The following is an 18,941-nucleotide window of genomic DNA, read 5'->3' as shown; positions in this document are numbered from 1 at the left end:
CAGTATAAACAGTGAAAACAAACATTTGATCAATTCTGGTTTATTAATGCATTTCAAGTAGTTCAAAAGAAATTATATTTTTGCACAATGCCTTTGCAAATTTTGTCAAAATTCCAAAGTAAGCAGAATGGGAAACAACAAAAAGGGTAAATAAAAACAAAAAGACCATTGAAGACACTGTATAAAACACAGGACACATTAAAATCAGACAGTAGTACTCAATCTATACCATTTTGGATTCTCAGTTTACATCAATTACACTTCAGTGCACATTTTCATCATAGCAACACATGTGAAAGAAAGAAAAAATTTCCCAGAGTATTATTAACCCCAACCACCCACTATTGTCCACATCTTACCATATCAACAAAAAAAAACATAAGGATGATTCAGCAAAGCAGGTCTCAAAAACACACAAAAGCTTTTAAATTTGCCAAAGATAATGAAAAATAGACTTTAAGCTTTGACCCAAGAAAAAAACACTACCTGTAGCACCAAATAGACAAACAAAATCAGTATAAGAAGCCATAGAAGATTGCATTTTGTTGTCTGTTCAGAAACTTCGCTGTAGCACATCGACATGAGCAACTATATGAAAATGCAATAGAATTTTCCATGTACCCTTACAGGAGAGAACATTGAAGGCATTTTTCTGTGAAGAGGCTAACTTGTTCGCTGTTGAGCTGTGGTACTCTGCATAGAATCGATCTGTTCGATAACGCAACATCCTCACGCCTTACACAGAAAAACAATGCTGAGCTGCAGCTGTGCTTGATACAACTCTTTTGCGAGGGTAAGAAAAAGAAAGTCCATCCTTTCTCAACTGAGTTGTTCCCTCCTAAAGTAATTTTAAGAAACTATACATATATATTTGTATATATATATACCATATATATATATATATATATATAATGCAACTCTCATTCTGCACTCTCATTCATCTTGTTGACCCAAGTTTAGTCTGGCTGGAGACAACTGAAAACTAAAGATAAAACAAACTAGAGCTGGGCAATAATATTATATTATATAATGTAAATATAGTACTAATTATAATCTCTCAGAAATCTGAAAAAAATGTGGATTATAATATGAAAGTTTTCATGTGTTGGTCAATATATTTGTATATCAAAACACTTACATTTCCTTGATTATCATACACTGCGCCAAGCACTAAATAACATCATTTCCACTACAATTCTTTAATATCAGCAGTCCAGTCTGGATAAACTGCAACCTCATGCATGGTTTCAGCCTTAGTGAAGATCACTGACACAGCACACCAACTTCAGTCACACTGCTCTGAGTAGGCACGTTTTTAATGCAATTACACAAACCAAGAGGGCGCAACAAGGGTAACAAAGTTCCTTGAGAAAATCCCAATCAGTAGGAAAATAAAAGGACAGAACAGCGGTGGGTGGCAGAAACATAGTGATTGTTCGCTCTGGTAAATGTCTGTTAACAGCAGCAACAAAGCAACAATAAAATTAGAAGCTCTAGTTTTCCCTCAATTGATTCAATTTCTCCACATATACAAATAATCTGAACTGCAAGTAAAATCAATAAAAGCTAAATTCACAATCACATTTAAACCAGAAATGCTCATCTGGCTACAGAGGCCCAGAAGATCTAACGGCTTTTGAGTGGTTTCGACAGATTTCTTAAACAACTACCAGTATGTGAAATTCAAAAAGGTGAAAACGTGGGACAATAACACCAGGACACATTTCTGTAGTAACGGCTTGTATACGTAGGATGCTTTGTCCCCAGAGCTGAGTTTTAACACATTCTCCTTTATGCTTTCAACATGCCTCATTCTGAATGTAACAACACACTCATCTGCAGCTCAAAATGGTCGTTTTACAATTGTGTCACAAATCAGTGCCAAAGCAACGAGCCAGGGTAAAACAGCCACGACAGAAAAAAAGTGTGATACAATCAGGTTGATAAAAAGCTATTCTCTCACCATTCATTTCAGCCCCAGACTATACCTTAATGTAAACGCAGCTGCAAAACCACATGACAACATGAAATAAACATATCCAGATAATCAATCTCCCCTCTACAGCCCTCCGTCTACGTATATAAGCCGTGCATCTTATTAAGCCCATTTATCTACATTCTTTTCATACGACCGTCCTCTGCAGCTAACGTGAACCTTTCTATAGAGGCTTCAGCCAAGAGGGATTTACCCTGAAATACACAAGCAGCCATCTTTTCCACTTAATGTTTGCTGTTGTTTTATTAATCCTGAGAAAGTGAATTAAAAGAGTAAATAATCTTTATCATACAGAAAATCTATTTCATTTGAAACACAGAAAAAAACCTTCTGTAACATCTGTAGAACTGCACACTGAAAGAACATACGCTTTAGAAATAAAAAGCTTCAATTTTTGATGGAAGTTTGATTTAAAACAATCTAATTACATTGGCAAAAAAACACATCTCAATGCTGTTTGTGATTGGCAGCAAAAAACATTGTGACTTGCAGTGCTGCTATCGTGCTGATGATGGCAGCACTTCAGAGAGGAAGAACAGGAAAGGATAAAGGTTGCACAGATGGAGGACAGAAGAAGGTGAAAGCTTCTTCTCTCTCCTCCATTTTCTGCAAAAAAAAAAAGAAGAAAAAAGAAGAAAAAAAGCATTCACAGAAACAAAATGAGATTAAGACCGCATAACAGAGATCAGTGAATTTCTCCTCCTTGGAAAAGTTATTTATTTCCTATAAAAGCTGTGTGAACCACTGCTAATCTGATTTCTCAGAGCAGAGGCGAGTTTGTTAGGCCCAAAAAAAAAAAAAACTTCATTCAGGCTTTGTCCAGTGAAATCGATCCAGTTGCAAGTTCTTTGAATTTTGCAATATGTGGTAAAGGTAACTCTTTGGAGTGAAGTGCTCCCATTGTAGGCACTAGGAAGAACCAAGGCAAAGAGCAGACCAGTGTCTCAGCGTCTCATCTGTCCCATTTGATAATTCTCTCTTTGCTGACGGTGGTACCGCGTGGCCTGTTGTTGTGGGTTTGCCTGCTGCTGCTGCTGCTGCTGTCGCTGTCTTTTCCTATTCAGTGTACCTACAGGACATCGACAGAAAGGTGGCCACAGCAAAAGATTAAAAACATAGCAATAACGTAAATTACTTTAACAGCTAGATATCCAGCTTTCCTGATAAGACAGAGTAGCAACACCTGCCTCATTATTCTAACAAATGTTATCTTAGCCAACAGGTCATTATTCACACTTAAACACTTCTTAGTCGTAGTATCTTATAACAAAGTGCATCAACATTAGGGATGAGCAAGTACACCATTATCTGTAGCCTCAGAATTGACCCTCAGAGCAATGTTTTAGGAGAACTATTTTACATGTTTTTCTTATGAAACTTGGTGTATGTATATGGACACATTCTACTCTGATGACACTCACACTCGTAAAAAGTACTTCGTCCATACCAGATACTCATTTCAGCAGAGGACTCCCTGAACCCTAATCAACATGTAATCGTACATGTAAACATAAACATAAATGATGTACTGTACCTGGCAGTGGCTTTGGTGGGGGCAGTTTGGGGTTGCTGCTGGGGGTGTGGACGCTGCAGATCTTGATGAAACCAGCCATTAGCATAATAAGAGCGATACCCATCAACAGCACTGCCCACCAGTGAGCCTGGATAAGAGAAGATATATTAAAGGACATCTGAATATTGTTTGTGTCATTTTGTTGACAGATCTTTAGTGTTGGCTCCACTGGAGAGAGTTGCCACATTTCCTGTACTGTGACACTCACCACTATCCACTCTGCAATATTCTCATAGAGTTCTGCATTGAAGATGGCTTTTTTAAGCCTTGCCAGAGGCCCGTCTGCGTCCACCAGACGACACCTCATGAACACATCACAGTAGCCCTTAAAATCATTGCAGGGTGAGCCGGGCTGCAGCGTTGTAACCTTCTTGTTGAAGAACATGGCCCATTTTTCTGAGCCTGAGCTGCTGCAAGTGCTGGGGTTCACTGAGGGCAGAAGGAGAAGGAGTGACCATTGAAACACTGACAATTACTCAGTCCTTCAGCCTCAAGATGACACAACTAAGAACAGGAAGTAAAACTAACAGCCAACTGCCACTCACTTTTCTCCATGCAGCACACGTGGCACAGCTCAGCTGCCTCATCCTTGCCTTCTTCGCTGGCACAGGTGCATACCTCCAGACCGTACTTCTCACAAATGGAACCGGAACATACCTAATTAAAAAGGCAAGCAGCAGAAGAAAAAAAAACTTTCACTTCAAATACAAAGACAAGTTCAAAAACTGCACACAACAGACCTTAAACAGCAAGAGGGCAACTGATACCAACATACCCCATTGAGGCAGACTTGCGTTTCCGAATGGCAAGAGGTGTGGTTTGGCTTTGGTTCTGAGGTAGGACACAGTGCAGTAGCTCCATTACACGTGCCCTCCTGAGCACACTCGGACTCAACTCTGCACTTGTCATTTAGACCCTTGAAAGTACACTCTGCTGTGCAACATGGGCCTTGGCTGGGACTGAGGGATAAGAATTACAAATATGCAATCAAAAGTCAAACAAATGCTATGGTACGGACAGCAATGTTGTGTGCTCAAATAACACTTTCACAAATTGACTGTACAAAGGTATGTTCATCACATCTTACCTGCAGATTTTGCCAGGTTTGAGTTTGCACTTTTTGCCTTCCCCTTCATTGGCGCTATAGCAGCAGACGTCTTTACACTGATCGCTGTAGCCGCAGTCACACTCTTCTCCTTCTTCCACTAGTCCGTTACCACAGATAGGCTGGCCAGACTCTGAACACACAGACACAACAGAATGATGAAAGAATCTCTTTCTCCCACACACATAGACGGGAACAGATATGTTCATAAGAGAGAACTTACCGACAAAACAATCGTCTCTCTTTTTTGTCAGAACAGCGCTTATATTGCGGATGCTGCAGATGGAGAACTTGTTATTGTTGAGTTTGTCCCCTGATGTGGCTCTGGCGTACATGATGTAGTTACCTCGCTCCTTTTTGTCCTGCAATTTGGACTCTCCAGGGGTGCATTCAATTCCAGAGTCATGCTGTAAAACAGTGGCCAGGTAATGGACAGTGGGTAGAGAGACTTGAGAGAGAGCTGAATATAATATATTGTACATCTAAGCAAGAGAAAGAAATGCACTGGCAAAGGCCAATGTTTTAAATCAGAGTACTTACAGGAGAGCCAAAGTTGTGCCCAACCTCATGAGCGAAGGTGATGTGTGACACCTTTGGAGGGACATGGGAGGCATAGTTCTGCACAGTGATGATGCCAGTGTTCAGAGACTTCCTCTTCCCATCAGAGTACAGTTTGCTCTTCTCACAGATGCCACCAGAGCTTCCTGTGACAGGAGAATAAAAAGAGTAGAATGGATTATCATGCTGTTTAAACACCCACAAGGTCTCAGAGAGAAGAGTATTTGTATTGTAATAATAGGGTTGATTCACTGTTGCAGATTGAAGCTAATAGGTCAATTAAATTCAATCAAAAGCATGTTTGTTCCTGTGGGGAAAGGTATTCAGACCTAGGTGAAGTTATTCTTGAATACATAACTGGCCGATGTATCTGCAGTGTCATTTTTATTATAAAACTGAAAACATATTGGTCTGCATTCACAAGGACAGAGTCATGCACTACATGTGGTGTCAGATACAATATCAACTTTTCTGCATCAAGCAAAGAAGCAAATTATCATACTAGAATGTGAGGCATTTTCCAGAGTTATAATTATACATGTAGAAATGACTTCTTTTCTACTTCTCTTGTTAGGCCCACATACAGTTTAGTTTGTAGTGGTAGTTAAATAGAAACTGGATGTGGTGTACCATATACCACTATAAAACATAAGATAAGATGTTCCTTTATTGATCCCCCGTAGGAGAAATTCAATTAGACACAGCAGCAGGGGAATGTAGTGCAAATAGTACAATAAAGAATCACAAAATAAGAATATTATAAAATATAATAGAACATATCAGACTATAATAAAAAATATATACACCATTTGCAATATGCAGTAAAATGGTGTGCAAAAAGCACATAACTGTGCATTCATATTATAATGCCTATATATGCCTGTGGCATTTATTAAGAATAACTACATAGAAATAGTCTTCTTGCCGATGATCTGGTGTGCTTAGGTAGGTCATATAGAGGCATACATATTAAATTTAGACTGTTTTATAACCAGTTAAAAAAAATGTAAACAATTAACAGCGTTTTAAAGAAACACAAAATTATGATCTTAAAATAATTATGAATTTTTGGCTGCTCAAAGGACTGAGGCATGCACCATGTAAACTAACCCATGGCCTTTGCTACACTTTGAATTATCTAAAATTATTTAATTATCTAAAATACACAAGACCGACTTGAAAAAGCACAACAATACACTGGAAACCACTCGCAGTCAGACAACAATAAGCACTGCCTGCAGTGCTACTGCTTTTCCCATAATCCATATAGTCATAATGAGGCAGCTTCTGCCAGCACAGAAACATGAGACCAAAGCACTTAAAGCAATAAATAACGTGTCCATTATGTTCAAGAGTACATGAGAATGACTGCACCTTATACATTTGTTTACTGCATGTATGTGTGTGTGTGTGTTTGCTTGTGTAGCTCCTCCACAACTGGTCACATCAAACAGGATACATATCAGTTGTGCTTGACCAGTACCCCTAATGGCCGTTTGTTCTAGACTCTCTTTGTTCAAACAATTACCTCACAGCTCACTGCAGCCCATCTCCTCTCCATCCCTATACTCAAATCGATTCTTTCTGCTTACAGCATTCCTAATTTGCCCGTATTGATTGTCTGTGTTTGTTTCTGAATTCTTCATGTTGAGATTGTGGTGTCTGAACTTATTCAAAGGAATAGGAAAGATAACCCTCCATAACTATCACTCATACATGTTGTGTCTGTGAGGAAAAAGCCAGTTTATATAACATATTGATGGGAAGAACACATTATGAGTCATGACAAAGTAGGACAGATAGAGGCATTCCTTCTGGCACATTACCACATAAAAAATATTATATGCATTATTAGTGTGTGTGTGTCTGTTATCTGCGAGTGTGTGTATTTGGTTGGACACTGGGTTGGTAATGGAATGACTGAAATGGTGAGACTTATCAAGGTCTGCTGGGGTAAATAGAGACACAGTCCTATTGGAGTTTTGCTCATTATTTCAAGGAACATCAGTACCATGATAACAGGGGCCGAGTTATTCAACCAGCTCCCCATGCCTCTGCTTATTCCGCTCACCACAGCATTCTGCTACTGATGCTGAGATTGGAAAAGATGTGTATTATCCTGCATAACTGTCAGAAGATTACTGTAGCAAATAGGAAGAGTGTTGTTCAGCTGGATGATCTGGAGTTAAGTCCCTGCGTTAGAAAACACCCATTCAGCCTAAATGTCACCCCCAGGGTTGTTTGTGTATGTGTGTGTTTATGTGTGTATGTGTGTGTGTGTGTGTGTGTGTGTGTGGGGGGTGTGTACCAACCTGAAGGAGCCCCAACCCAAGCCAAGCCAAGCACCCCATCATCAAAGTCCCTGTCGGTAAAGACGTAGGCTAGGCAGTAGTCATCATGGTTCTGTTCAGAGTTAAGCTCCAAAAACTTCTCCACTCCAATGTTGGAAAAGCGGAAAGGATTGGTTTTGTCCTTTTCATCGTTTGTAGTATTTATCTGGAGAAATGAGAGTTGAACAATTACAGAAGAGAAGCGTGAAATGAGAAAGACTTCTGCACCGATAGAGTAATAGATAGAGCTTGTAGAAACTAAAAAGCCTTTGGCATAAAATGACAAATATTCACACCACACTGCTCACTGCAAAGAAAATACTAGCAGCTTGATTCTTTTCAGGTCAGTTGTTATATAAAGTGATTCTGCAGCACAGCCCACATGTTCAGACTCAAAATGGCAGCTAGCATTCACCTGAGGTTTGAAGCATACTCTTTGTTGAGATTCAACTCACCCTGATCCTTTTAACCATGAAGCTGATGTTTCTGATACCCATGAAGTCTGTGGCCTGGTAAATGGAGTCAATGGCCTTTACATGGCTGGAGATCTGCAGAGAAAGTGATTGGTCAGATTAGTAGTGAGGCAAATACAGCAGTGGATAAACGACTGCATTAAAGACACTAAGCTTTGTCACATTTCCAGAAAAATAGGAGGATTCTGTCAAACCCAGTTAGAGTGGACTGACACTGTCTCTTTTTATGTGAGGGGGAAACCATATTATTATATCACATATATTATCATCACTATCTTGTTACTGGTGTATACATTCCCCCAGACGCAAATTCAAAAGATGCACTACAGAATTATTTCCTGATGTACGTATATGTATAAATAACTCTATATTCTATGAATATAATATACTATATAACAACAGAGGGCATAAGGATAAACACATTTCCTTGATGTGTTAATCAGACAAAAGAGTCTGCAGACTTAAGTCATGTGTCCATACTGTGTGCATACCTGGGCAATAACAGCCTCTCTTGTGCCGTAGTATTTGAAGAAAAGGTGGTCAGTCTGAATAAAGAGCTGGCAAGTGTTTTTCTCTTTTGCCGCTGCTCTCTTTTTCCTCAGAATAACAGGACGATGAGAGCTCTCCTCCTCCGACACACTGTTCACCCCCTGTAAAAAACAAAACAAAAAACAAGCCCCCTCAGGATTACACAGAGGGAAGATCGAGTGGGTAAGACAATAGATGTTTACCTCCATCTCAAGCCAAATACTTATCAGTTCTGATTTTAGGAAGTCCCTTTCTCTTATGATAGTTCCCTCTTATTTTGCAAACCAATATAGATAGCCTGGTTCAATAATGTTCAATAATGCTGAATAAAGCCACTGTGTAGAAGAAAAGACTTTATGCTCTGAAGACTTTTTGAAAAAAGACTGCGTAGGGCTTCAACATTGCTAATAAACAAGCATGTACACCTGTGCTAAAAATATACACATCCACTTCCTGTTATTGTAAGGTAGGTTGGATACGAGATAAGATCTTTTTAATCTCATGAGCTTTGTCCATCTGTGTGTGTGTTTAATTATAAGCTGGAAGGAGGAGGGGCTTTTTTTGTGATGCTGGCACTTACTTTGACTGGCTCCTCTACTCCAGATGCCTGGTACTTCCTCATCCTCTCAAACACTGAGTGGTCCGCGCAGCCACCCTCTGAGCCATACTTATGGGGATAATCTGGTAGAAGGGGAGGAGATAAGGGAATGGTTGTGAAGAGCTTACACTGCGTCATGGATCTCTTTAGAGTCCTCTATGGCGTGCTGGAGAATCTGAATCAGGGTGAATCGAGGTGCAAGAGCAGCTGCATTAAATAAAAAGGCTTGAGAGATTTGGCTTTTCTCTCTACAAATAAGTGTTACCGTCCTCTCTCTCCTTTATATCTTTCTTTCAACTTTCAATGTGAACAGAAAAAGCATTACCCATGACCTGCCTCTCCTAATTGAAACAATTGCTTCTCTGTTCAACCCATTTTCCAATTTTCAGCTGCTGTGTAACAAAGTTCCCTCCAAGCTAGTGCACACATTGTGACTGCATTAACAGTCTGCTGCATTGAATTTTAAAGGGCAAACAGGATGGGCCTCCAAACAGACTCTGTGTGCAATATGAATAGATTTTCCAGTCTTTTGGTTGAACCAGTTCAGATCAGCTCTTCGGGGAGTTCTCACAGTATTTACAATCACAATCTCCACTGCGTTCATATCTAGACTGAACACAGTAGAACAAAGTGGCTGCCTCTGTTTTCATATGAGCAATACACATTTCAGCATATGTATCTGTGTACGATCACAGCACTTCCATCTGGCTTCAGCAGCTGTCTTTACTGGATCAGGAAAACAGGATGGGATTAGTCTTGCGATACAGAATCACCACCTCTGCTGATAATCACAACACGGCAGTTCACCACTGGCCACGCCCATACAGGAAATAATGTATGATTCAAAGTTTCCCCACATCACAGTGATAGAGCAATTTCAGATAAAGGAGGTATGAACAAACAGACTGATGATGAGGAACACGTCAAGTTTATTTAGTTTTATTTAATGTGAAAATAGTACATACTGAAAGTTAAAAGAGCATTATAGTACTATAGTTGTTTTATACAAGCAGCAGGCTATAAAACCATAAAGTTAACAGCCTCATAGTGAAAGTAAGCAGCTGTAAACTGTTGTGTGGTTTATGTCTTTATAAGTCTAATCAAGGTCAGTCGCCAAAAAGCCAAGTTACTAGAACAATAATGAACAATGCCGACAGTGTGCTGGTGGTGCTGCAAATTAATGTGTTCTGATGATTTTGGCTGCAATCAAACTGTTGTAAACTAATGGATTACTGAGCAGCTTGTATTTGCAAAAATTACAGTCCCATTAATTGTGGTGCCGCCTGAATGTCTCACAAACATTGTTGGTCATTCAGTGAAGAGAACGGTGCTGGTTACTAAACTGACTGAACACACACTGAAACAACACATTCAACCTCTAACAACGTGCTTTTCCACCAAGAAAGCCTTCTTTGTCCCTACAGTGAATGCTGTCTCATTCAACTGCTAATCAAAAGACCCTTGCAATTTGGACGGAAGTAAAAAGAATTGTGAGAAAAGCCAAGAGTTAGAAGTGAAGAAGACTTTTTTGTTTCTAGAACCATCATCCCTCCCTCTTCTCCACTGATAGAAGCATAAAAAGCATTTTTAGGCACTGTTTCCCATTCATTTCACTATGATATATCACAGAGAAAGATGACTGCTGAGTCTCATTCCGAGGTTGTCAAATACCGAAGCTTTGGATCGGTAAATGGGAAAGTGGCTTGGAAATAACGACATGGGAATGAGATTCAACAATAAACTCAACAAATAAAATCTTTCTCCATGACTGACCGCACATTTAGTGCAGATGTTAGCAGGGACCTTCTGAAAATCTTGCCTTCATTGTATGTGAAAATGCATGTAGGATGATAGGAAATTCATTAATCACAGACCAAAAACCTCTGGCACAAAATTTTCCACACAAGTTTCTAAGGGCCAACCACATTCCAACTCAGCAGTGATAAGTGGGCAAGTCTTCATGTAAAACTGCCAAATCAGAATTAATTGGGGAGATAAAAGGCAGGAATGAAGGCCAAAACTATGAGAAGTGTTTTAAAAAAACAAACAATTTTCTTTATCTAGTGAGTCTCACTTTTCCTCATTTTCACCTGCGACCTTTTGTTACCTCCAACCAGCGTCTTCTCTGACACTACTGACAGTGTGTGTGTGTGTGTGTGGGGGGCAGTCAGTATCAGCCAGCCTGAAGCCAAGGTGGGGTTCATATCAGACTCACTCCCTGTTTGTTAAATGTTGTTCTTTGGGCTGGAATTGTGAGTCTAAAGTAACTGGATAATGTTCCTACTCATGCAGTGTTTGCACCCACAACCACACCTTGCCTGTCTGAAATCTATTAATTACTTCGAAATATTTTCAGAGTTGTCTGTTTCTGAGGAAAAGATTGGGAAACCTGCAGTTTCCTAATAATATAATGGAGCATCTGTCATTTGGTTGTAGTCACGCCTATGCTGTGTCGTGCTCCACTCCAGCCTCCAGTAAATGCTGACCACCTTGTCTGTGGCCCAGGCCCCAGAGCCAAGTCCTGCTGCTACCAGTCTGTCAAACATACCCTTCTCTCCAAGCTTAGCAGGCCTTGTCTATCAACTGCTTTACCATCAGTTAACCATCAGCCCACACTTGCCACACCAATACATCACAATTTTATTCTTCATAGTGCAAAAGCAACGTTTTGCTCAAAATTACCCTTCTTAAAGTAGTAATTTTCTAATATATCATCTCCATTTCTAAGCAGCATAGAAGAAGTCAGGTGAGAATCTTCAGTTTTCTTAATCTTCAGATAAAAAATATTCCTACATAGATCCATTTCAAAAGGCTCCTGTTAAAAGTATTTGTACTACAGCCAACAAGACACATGTCTGTGGCATAGCTAAAGGCAAGAAAGTCACAACCTTTCACTACAAGTGTGCAAATTATGTGGACTTGGACTACCTCTAGACCGTACGGAGCCTTTGGATAAAGCAAGTGCAATGGCGGATACTTACTGATATCATCCTCATGATAGATGATGGAGTGGAAGGGAACATTGTTGTCCTTGAGGTACCTCTCTGAGGGTTCAACATAGTATGTGCCTTGGTGGGTTTTAATGAATCCCTCAAAGCGCCCATTAACCACGGAGCCGTGGGTCAGAGTGCCCTTTTCACCTGAAATACAAAACAGAGGACGAGGATAAGCAGATGCAGACAAAACACAGTATTTGTGTAAAGAAAGTTAATTATTTCAACTGAATATCAGAGTAATATTTTTCTACACTGACTATACAATGAAAAACCACTGATCTAAATATTCATGCAGTTTAGTTGTACAGAAAATCTGTTTTGTCAATTTGACCAAATAGATTTGACTCTGTGACCTTCTTCCTTTCTGTTATTGTTTGAATGTGAACTGCTGTAACACCTTAATTTCCCCCCCAGGGATCAATAAAATATCTTTATCTCAGGGCGCCGGTTAGTTCACCTGGTAGAGCTGGCGACCATGTACGGAGTTGCTGCAGCGGCCCAGGGTTCGAATCGGACCTGCGGCCCTTTGCTGCATGTCATCCCCTCTCTACCCCCCTTCTGGTGTCTATCTTCATTGGTCTATCCAATACAGGCAATAAAAGGCCAAAAAAATACATTTAAAAATGAATCTCTATCTCTCTATTCATCTAGATGGTGGTATTTGCATGGAAGATGACAACTTTGTTACTAGTTTAAATAATGCCTATGGTTACAGCAGCATAAAGAGTTTAATGCACAAAGGCACGGCTTTTGGAATTTCAAGAATTTACTACCACAAGAGGTGAAAAATATCTAATCCAAGCTGTTCACAGAGACTGCTGACTGAAGTACGGTGGTATAATTGCATGAAATAAAGCGTAAGGTGTTTGGTTAATTACAAACATAATTGATCTCAAATCTGTAGCATTCCCAAATATGAGGAATTTGGACAATTAATTACGATTACACAGCTCAAGCAGTAATGTACTGGTGCCACATTATGATTATAAGCACTTGTACAGCACACAGATTACAGACACTTATCCTTCAATAAGAATAATATTGATTTTATCTGTCCCCTTTGTCTTTGTCATGTTGTGATTGGTGTGTGTGAAACAAACATCCATGTTTTTCTCTTGTTCGTTTGAACTCTGCTGGAAACAGTAAGCAGGAAGAAGTCCAGGGAGGGATTAGGAACGGAAGGAAGAACTGGATAAATGGTAAAAAGTATGTCCTGTGTGTGTTGGGCTATGGCATAATAAATACTGGACAAAAACAACTTTTAAATTTCTCTCGCTCTCTCACACACATACAGATATATACAATATTCCCTAATGCACCCAAACTTTGACCATGCAAACATAGTATAGCAGTAGATGAAAACACTGACCTGCAATTAAAATGTTTGAGACTCAAGAGTATATAAGGGATAACGTTGGGATGATACAATGATGCAGACATTCAATTTAATGGAAAACCATGGAAACAGCTGGACTTACCAAAGATTTCTCCACTGTAAATATGTGATGTATCAATGGGTCCCTGCTCTCCCGACACCTCAATGACGACATCTGGATGAAACAGAGTTGTATCTCTCTTCATCCGCAAGTTAAAATGTCTAAAGAGAAGAATAGGAGAAAATGTCTTATTAGAATGAGCATTAAACATCAAACAGAAACTCTGACACACTGACTTGTGGGCAACGCAACAGTTTCACGCCCAAACCCTCAAGCCTTCCTCTGTTAATGTCATGTTCTCAGAAAAGAGCTCTCCCATATTTTTCAGTGAGCTTTAGTGCTGCAGTGCTGATTGTGGCACAGTACTGCTGTGCTCAGTGAGTTAGAAGAAGAATTATGTCATGAGGAAAAGCATGTGAAGATTTGCGCACAGTACTTTTTTTGTAATCCTCTCATTAACATAAACGTCATGTCAAAAACAGAAAGGTAAGCATCACATGAGGTTCACATGAGTCACTGGCTTCCCAGAAACCCGAGCAAATGTAGATCAGAGGAATACTCCTCACCAGAAAGATCTTTATAAATCACATGGTTTGATCTCAAGGTGTGAAGCTTCTTCCAGATGACTCAAATGATGTTCACATTACTACCCCATACTGAGCCATTTATGAATGGTACTATTGTTGATTTGTATGTTAATGCACTATTTAACAAGGCAAAGAACATTTCAAAATGATTTAAATCCCATGTCCTTTCATATGCAGGTTAGTAGCCTCAACCCGAGATTAGGTATTATCAGACAGGAATACATTAGCCAGGAAGCATATCAGTGTAGTCACTTCCTCTGTTTTTAATCATTTACGTATTGATTTTGGTCCATAGTATGGGTCAAGCTCCCAAAACATTTCCCAAAACACAACCAATAATACATTTTACCCCAGCCTGGTAAATGCCCATGTAATTTAAACTCCTGCAGCCTATCTGTTGCACATTTTAGTCTCCAAGCCCAAGCTGAGATAATGTGATGTCATTAGCAAGGTTACAGCGTGGCATTCCCTGTGACAAGTAAACTGGCCTTTATGTATGTGTATGTATGAAATATGTATAGAATCGGTGGTCTGTGTATAATATATAACTTCTGTTATGAATTGGCGCTATACAAATAACATTGAATTGAATATGGGGGTCAGACCAAAAGTATAAGGTTATTTCCATCTGGCACACCGTTAACATCTACTTTAACCACAGATTTATTTGCAGAGGAGAACAGAGACTGAGGATGTCAAGGCAGACTTTTTTCAGTGCAGGAATAAGTAGGAAATGAAACAATTCCGCCCAAGACAAGCTGAGCACAAGAGACAGATTGAATGTGGGGAGGAACCGAACAGAAAATGTTTGGGAGAGCGAGGTAGTGGATAACGTTGAAAAAGGTCAGACACAGACCAGGATATCCCTGAACAGGATGACTCCCTGATAGGACCCTGCATTCCCTACATCAGTCCTGTTCTCATTTTGCACACATCCCTTTTTGTTGCAGTTACAATATTTTCCATTCATTTCACCACAACATACAATATTAATTATGAACACTGGATTCTTTTACTTTGGTACTAATGGTAAAGTCATATATGATAACCAATATTCCATTTTTTATGTATCTAGGCATGGGTTTGTTAAGTTAAAAGGATCAAGTGGATTTGCTCGTATTTTAAGCAGTTTAACATGGTGTGATCTGTATTCTGAAGTAGGAGACTTCTGCCAAATTAAGTCAAGAGAAGGGAACCAGAAAAAACAAAAAATACTTTCAAACATGTGGAACAAAGACTGTAGTATGACCCACTCTTTTAGTCAGCGTTGTGACACAGGGATCATCTCGCAATAGATTTGGGATAAATTCCTCTGCTTGTTATTCATCCTGGCACACCCATTACAGTGTTTGGCCTTTCCCCACCTTATAATGGACTACAACAATCAATATGACCTCAGGACTTCATCTATGCCCGATCAAAAGCTCATTTGGCCCATGATACCACCATGGCACACTGGTCACAGATGCAGATGAAGCAATAAGTAGATTATTCAGTTTGAAATTTAATCTGCAATATGAGGGATCTGCAAAGGCATTTTAAACGTTTATTGTCAACAACTGTTTATCTGTCCATGAAGGCACTTTTTCCAGAAGAATTTTAACAAAGTAAAGACTTAAATGATCTATAAGCAGTCTATATAGCACATACATTTAACCAAGAGGCTTTAAAACTGCATGGTGCAACTTTTTGCATATTTGATCACCGGCTTCCAAATAACTGAGGACAATGAAAGTCAGTAACGTCGTACGTCATAATCAGAGCTATGCAGAAGTCACAGCTAGTGGCAGTCTACTACATAAAACATTATACTACATCATATTACCGCTCAGTCTTTCTCTATAGATCAGAGGGATGGGTGAGGTATGTGAAGTTCCACAAAATATTGTGAAGGAACAAAAAAATAATCACTGCATCACGTTTCAGACAACAACTTGCAGACAAATAAACATGGCCTGCAACAGACAGGAGGAGGAGAGGATGTGGACCAAGTCAGTGTTATTCATCTCACAGAAGCAGCTGCCTGGTAAATTATTCAGACATATCCCAAATGCTGAACATACTGACTCAAGCATCTGACAGTCATACATTTTGCTCAGTAAGCAGGCCAGCTCAAATAAATGGGAGTGCCATCAAGTCTACAGAGATGGTACGGCAAATATCTACAGTACTTATTACATGTTTACATTCTCTGGAGGAGCACCCTCCTTTTCCTTGCTTTGCATGTTCACCGTCTAACTTTTTGCAATGTGCGATATTTAGGAAAGCCACGGTATGTCTTCTTTACCCGAAGAGTTATAAAAGTTTCACAGCCAGGCAGGAAGGTAGGAGACATACAGTCACCAGCTGCTAGCTCTACCACAAAGCATGTTTATGTTGATACATGTTTTTAATTTGAAGGAGACACATTTGTGTTGAAATATTTGTTCATTGCACCTTTAGTACATAGCTGTTAAGATGTGTTTCAGTACTCTCCTTTATTATTGAAGAAGGGAAAGTTGTAGCACTAGCACATCCTTAATACCTTGTATTTATTAACACAATTATAACTACCTAGGTTAGTACGTTTAACCTGCTAAGCAAGTTATTAATGAACTTTGTTTGAATACCACAGAACTGCCTAATTTCTCCCTCATTTCAAACCAGTTAAATATTTTTGTTTTTGAATAGATAGACCAGGTGAGAAACTTGTGTGTGTGATCCATTATTTTTTATTCTTGTAATATGTAATATGGTCGTGATTAGGGAGCAGATTTCTTCGTGTGCGTGTGAGTGCTTATTATGCGAGCGAAGATTACATTTCAAAATCAGAAAGGATATTACAAAGCCTGTTACATGAACCTGGGCCTCTGAACACTACTGGATTTTTATAACCATCTTATGTCTTACAAAGGGGAAAAACACATCTCACAAATGAGTCTTATTCTTGGAAAGCTGGTGTCACATCCCCCTAGCATTGCATAAAAGCCAACAGCTGACTATTCATTTGGCACCTCTGTTTTGTAAAGAAGCCCTGCACAGATACAACTGTTTGCCATGCCTTTTCCCGTCACCTGATCCAGCCACAAGTCCTCCATGTGAGCGGGCATACACAAGAAGGCTTTTCTCTTGTTACAACAAACCTCTATAGTGCCACACCGGCCTGTCTTTAACAGAAGGGAGAGTGTGTGTGTGTGTCTGTGTCTGTGTTGCAAACGCTGCACACACTAGTAAACCCAATGAATTCAGGGAGAACATAAAGAGTAAGATAGTAGCTTTAACCACAGAGTTAAATCAAAATCTCCCTGACAAATTACAAAATAATAAAAATTTACTGTAAGCATTACACAGAAGATATTTGTTTCAAGACTATGGTATTTTCTTGTATTAGCTCGCACAAGGGTATATGATATTGTGTTTGTGATGCTGCAGAGAACTGGACCAATTATACCTGGAGCCAATAATAAGCTAAACATCTTCCTTCCTTTACCACAAAACAAAACACAAATATACCAGCCATGACAGATTATTACGGTACTATGTAACCAGCAATAGTTTGACACTTTCTCATTATTCCTTCCACATACCACATACAGGTTGTCCAAACTGTTCATAAATCTCTCATTGCATACTCTTTTCCTGTTCAGTGAACTGGACTTGAGTACTATTGAAAATGTCTGGCCTGCTCCACTACACGTCATGGTTTGTGCTATACAACTGCTTTTTTCCTCAGCTACTAGCATCCAGGAGAGTATGTGTGCAGTAGACAGACTGCAGGTCCATCCGACATTAAATCCTACATTAAACTGCAAATCATGTCCAATTCAATGTCCTCCACAAAAGGTTGTTTATGTCCTCTTTAGGCACCACAGACTACTCAGACATTGAAAATGATCATGCTGCATGACACTGTGTCTCACCAATAAAGGCAGCACCTCAGAGGCAAGCAATGACAGGAAAGAGCACAAAAACACGAGGAAAAGGATCTGTTGGACAGGGCCTCGATAGCCCACAACAGACAGGCTTGGTGAAGAGGGAAGCAGGGGAATCTCGGAAAAACAGTGCTGCTGAGTTAAATCATTGTTACACCCTTTAACTTGGCAAAAACTGAAAAAGGTTAAAAGGGAGAAGCAGATAGAAATGGTAGTGAGACAGAAAGGGGCAACTGGAAAGACATTTCTCATTAGTAGGAATAGTAAGTATGTGTACATACTGAAGAGATGACATTCATGTACACATTAAAGGCAGCAACAAACAAACTTCTATTGTTACTGAGTCAAGGCAAGCCAGCTAGTCCACATTTTCTATGCTCTTACAATGACTGTTAGGCAGCATGTGCAAAATGGCCAGATGTGGAAGAGTATCGAATGACTTATTGAAGCGGCAGTTTACACACTCAAAGCCTCTAATGAAATGTCACTATTGAAAGCCCTTAATTTTGAAATGTTTTACTCGTACATATTCTGCTGCAGTCTGCTTATACCAAGTGACAAGAGCTCAGCTGATACAAATCTAAGAGTATTATACAGTGTTTGTGCCTGAAATAATCTGTTTCCAAAACAAGGGTGGTACAACTGTACTGAGACAACTCGGCCTTGACAAGGGCTCATCTTGAATTGTATGTTAAAGATAATGTTTTGATTACAGCAATAATGTGGTGAGTCTCGTCTTTTTCGATTTTTGAATAACCACAATAATAATAATAATACATTTTATTTAAAGGCACCTCTCTGGGCACTTGAGGACACTGTACAACACATAAAAAATAAAAACAGTAAGAAA

At 39.5% G+C, this 18,941-nt stretch overlaps 1 protein-coding gene across 1 annotated transcript in view; it reads right to left on the bottom strand.

Annotated features, from left to right (window-relative positions):
- Window positions 1-24: 24 nt before the first annotated feature.
- Window positions 25-18,941, bottom strand: part of adam10a (ADAM metallopeptidase domain 10a) — a 24,732-nt gene continuing 5,815 nt past the window's right edge. The window contains exons 3-16 of the mRNA XM_035682510.1: window positions 13,636-13,754; window positions 12,143-12,301; window positions 9,144-9,244; window positions 8,527-8,685; window positions 8,018-8,110; window positions 7,545-7,728; window positions 5,215-5,378; window positions 4,898-5,081; window positions 4,657-4,807; window positions 4,345-4,528; window positions 4,115-4,226; window positions 3,778-3,998; window positions 3,531-3,657; window positions 25-3,065 (exon numbers count right to left, since the gene is read on the bottom strand). Coding sequence (XP_035538403.1) covers window positions 2,941-3,065; window positions 3,531-3,657; window positions 3,778-3,998; window positions 4,115-4,226; window positions 4,345-4,528; window positions 4,657-4,807; window positions 4,898-5,081; window positions 5,215-5,378; window positions 7,545-7,728; window positions 8,018-8,110; window positions 8,527-8,685; window positions 9,144-9,244; window positions 12,143-12,301; window positions 13,636-13,754 — 2,083 coding nt within the window. The 3' untranslated portion in view covers window positions 25-2,940. The remainder of the gene's footprint in view (window positions 3,066-3,530; window positions 3,658-3,777; window positions 3,999-4,114; window positions 4,227-4,344; window positions 4,529-4,656; window positions 4,808-4,897; window positions 5,082-5,214; window positions 5,379-7,544; window positions 7,729-8,017; window positions 8,111-8,526; window positions 8,686-9,143; window positions 9,245-12,142; window positions 12,302-13,635; window positions 13,755-18,941) is intronic.

This window comes from Morone saxatilis, unplaced genomic scaffold (genome assembly GCF_004916995.1).
Source record: "Morone saxatilis isolate NCDOM2014 unplaced genomic scaffold, NCSU_SB_2.0 Contig11, whole genome shotgun sequence".
Lineage (NCBI taxonomy): Eukaryota > Metazoa > Chordata > Actinopteri > Moronidae > Morone > Morone saxatilis.
This window is presented reverse-complemented; position numbering and strand designations above follow the sequence as displayed.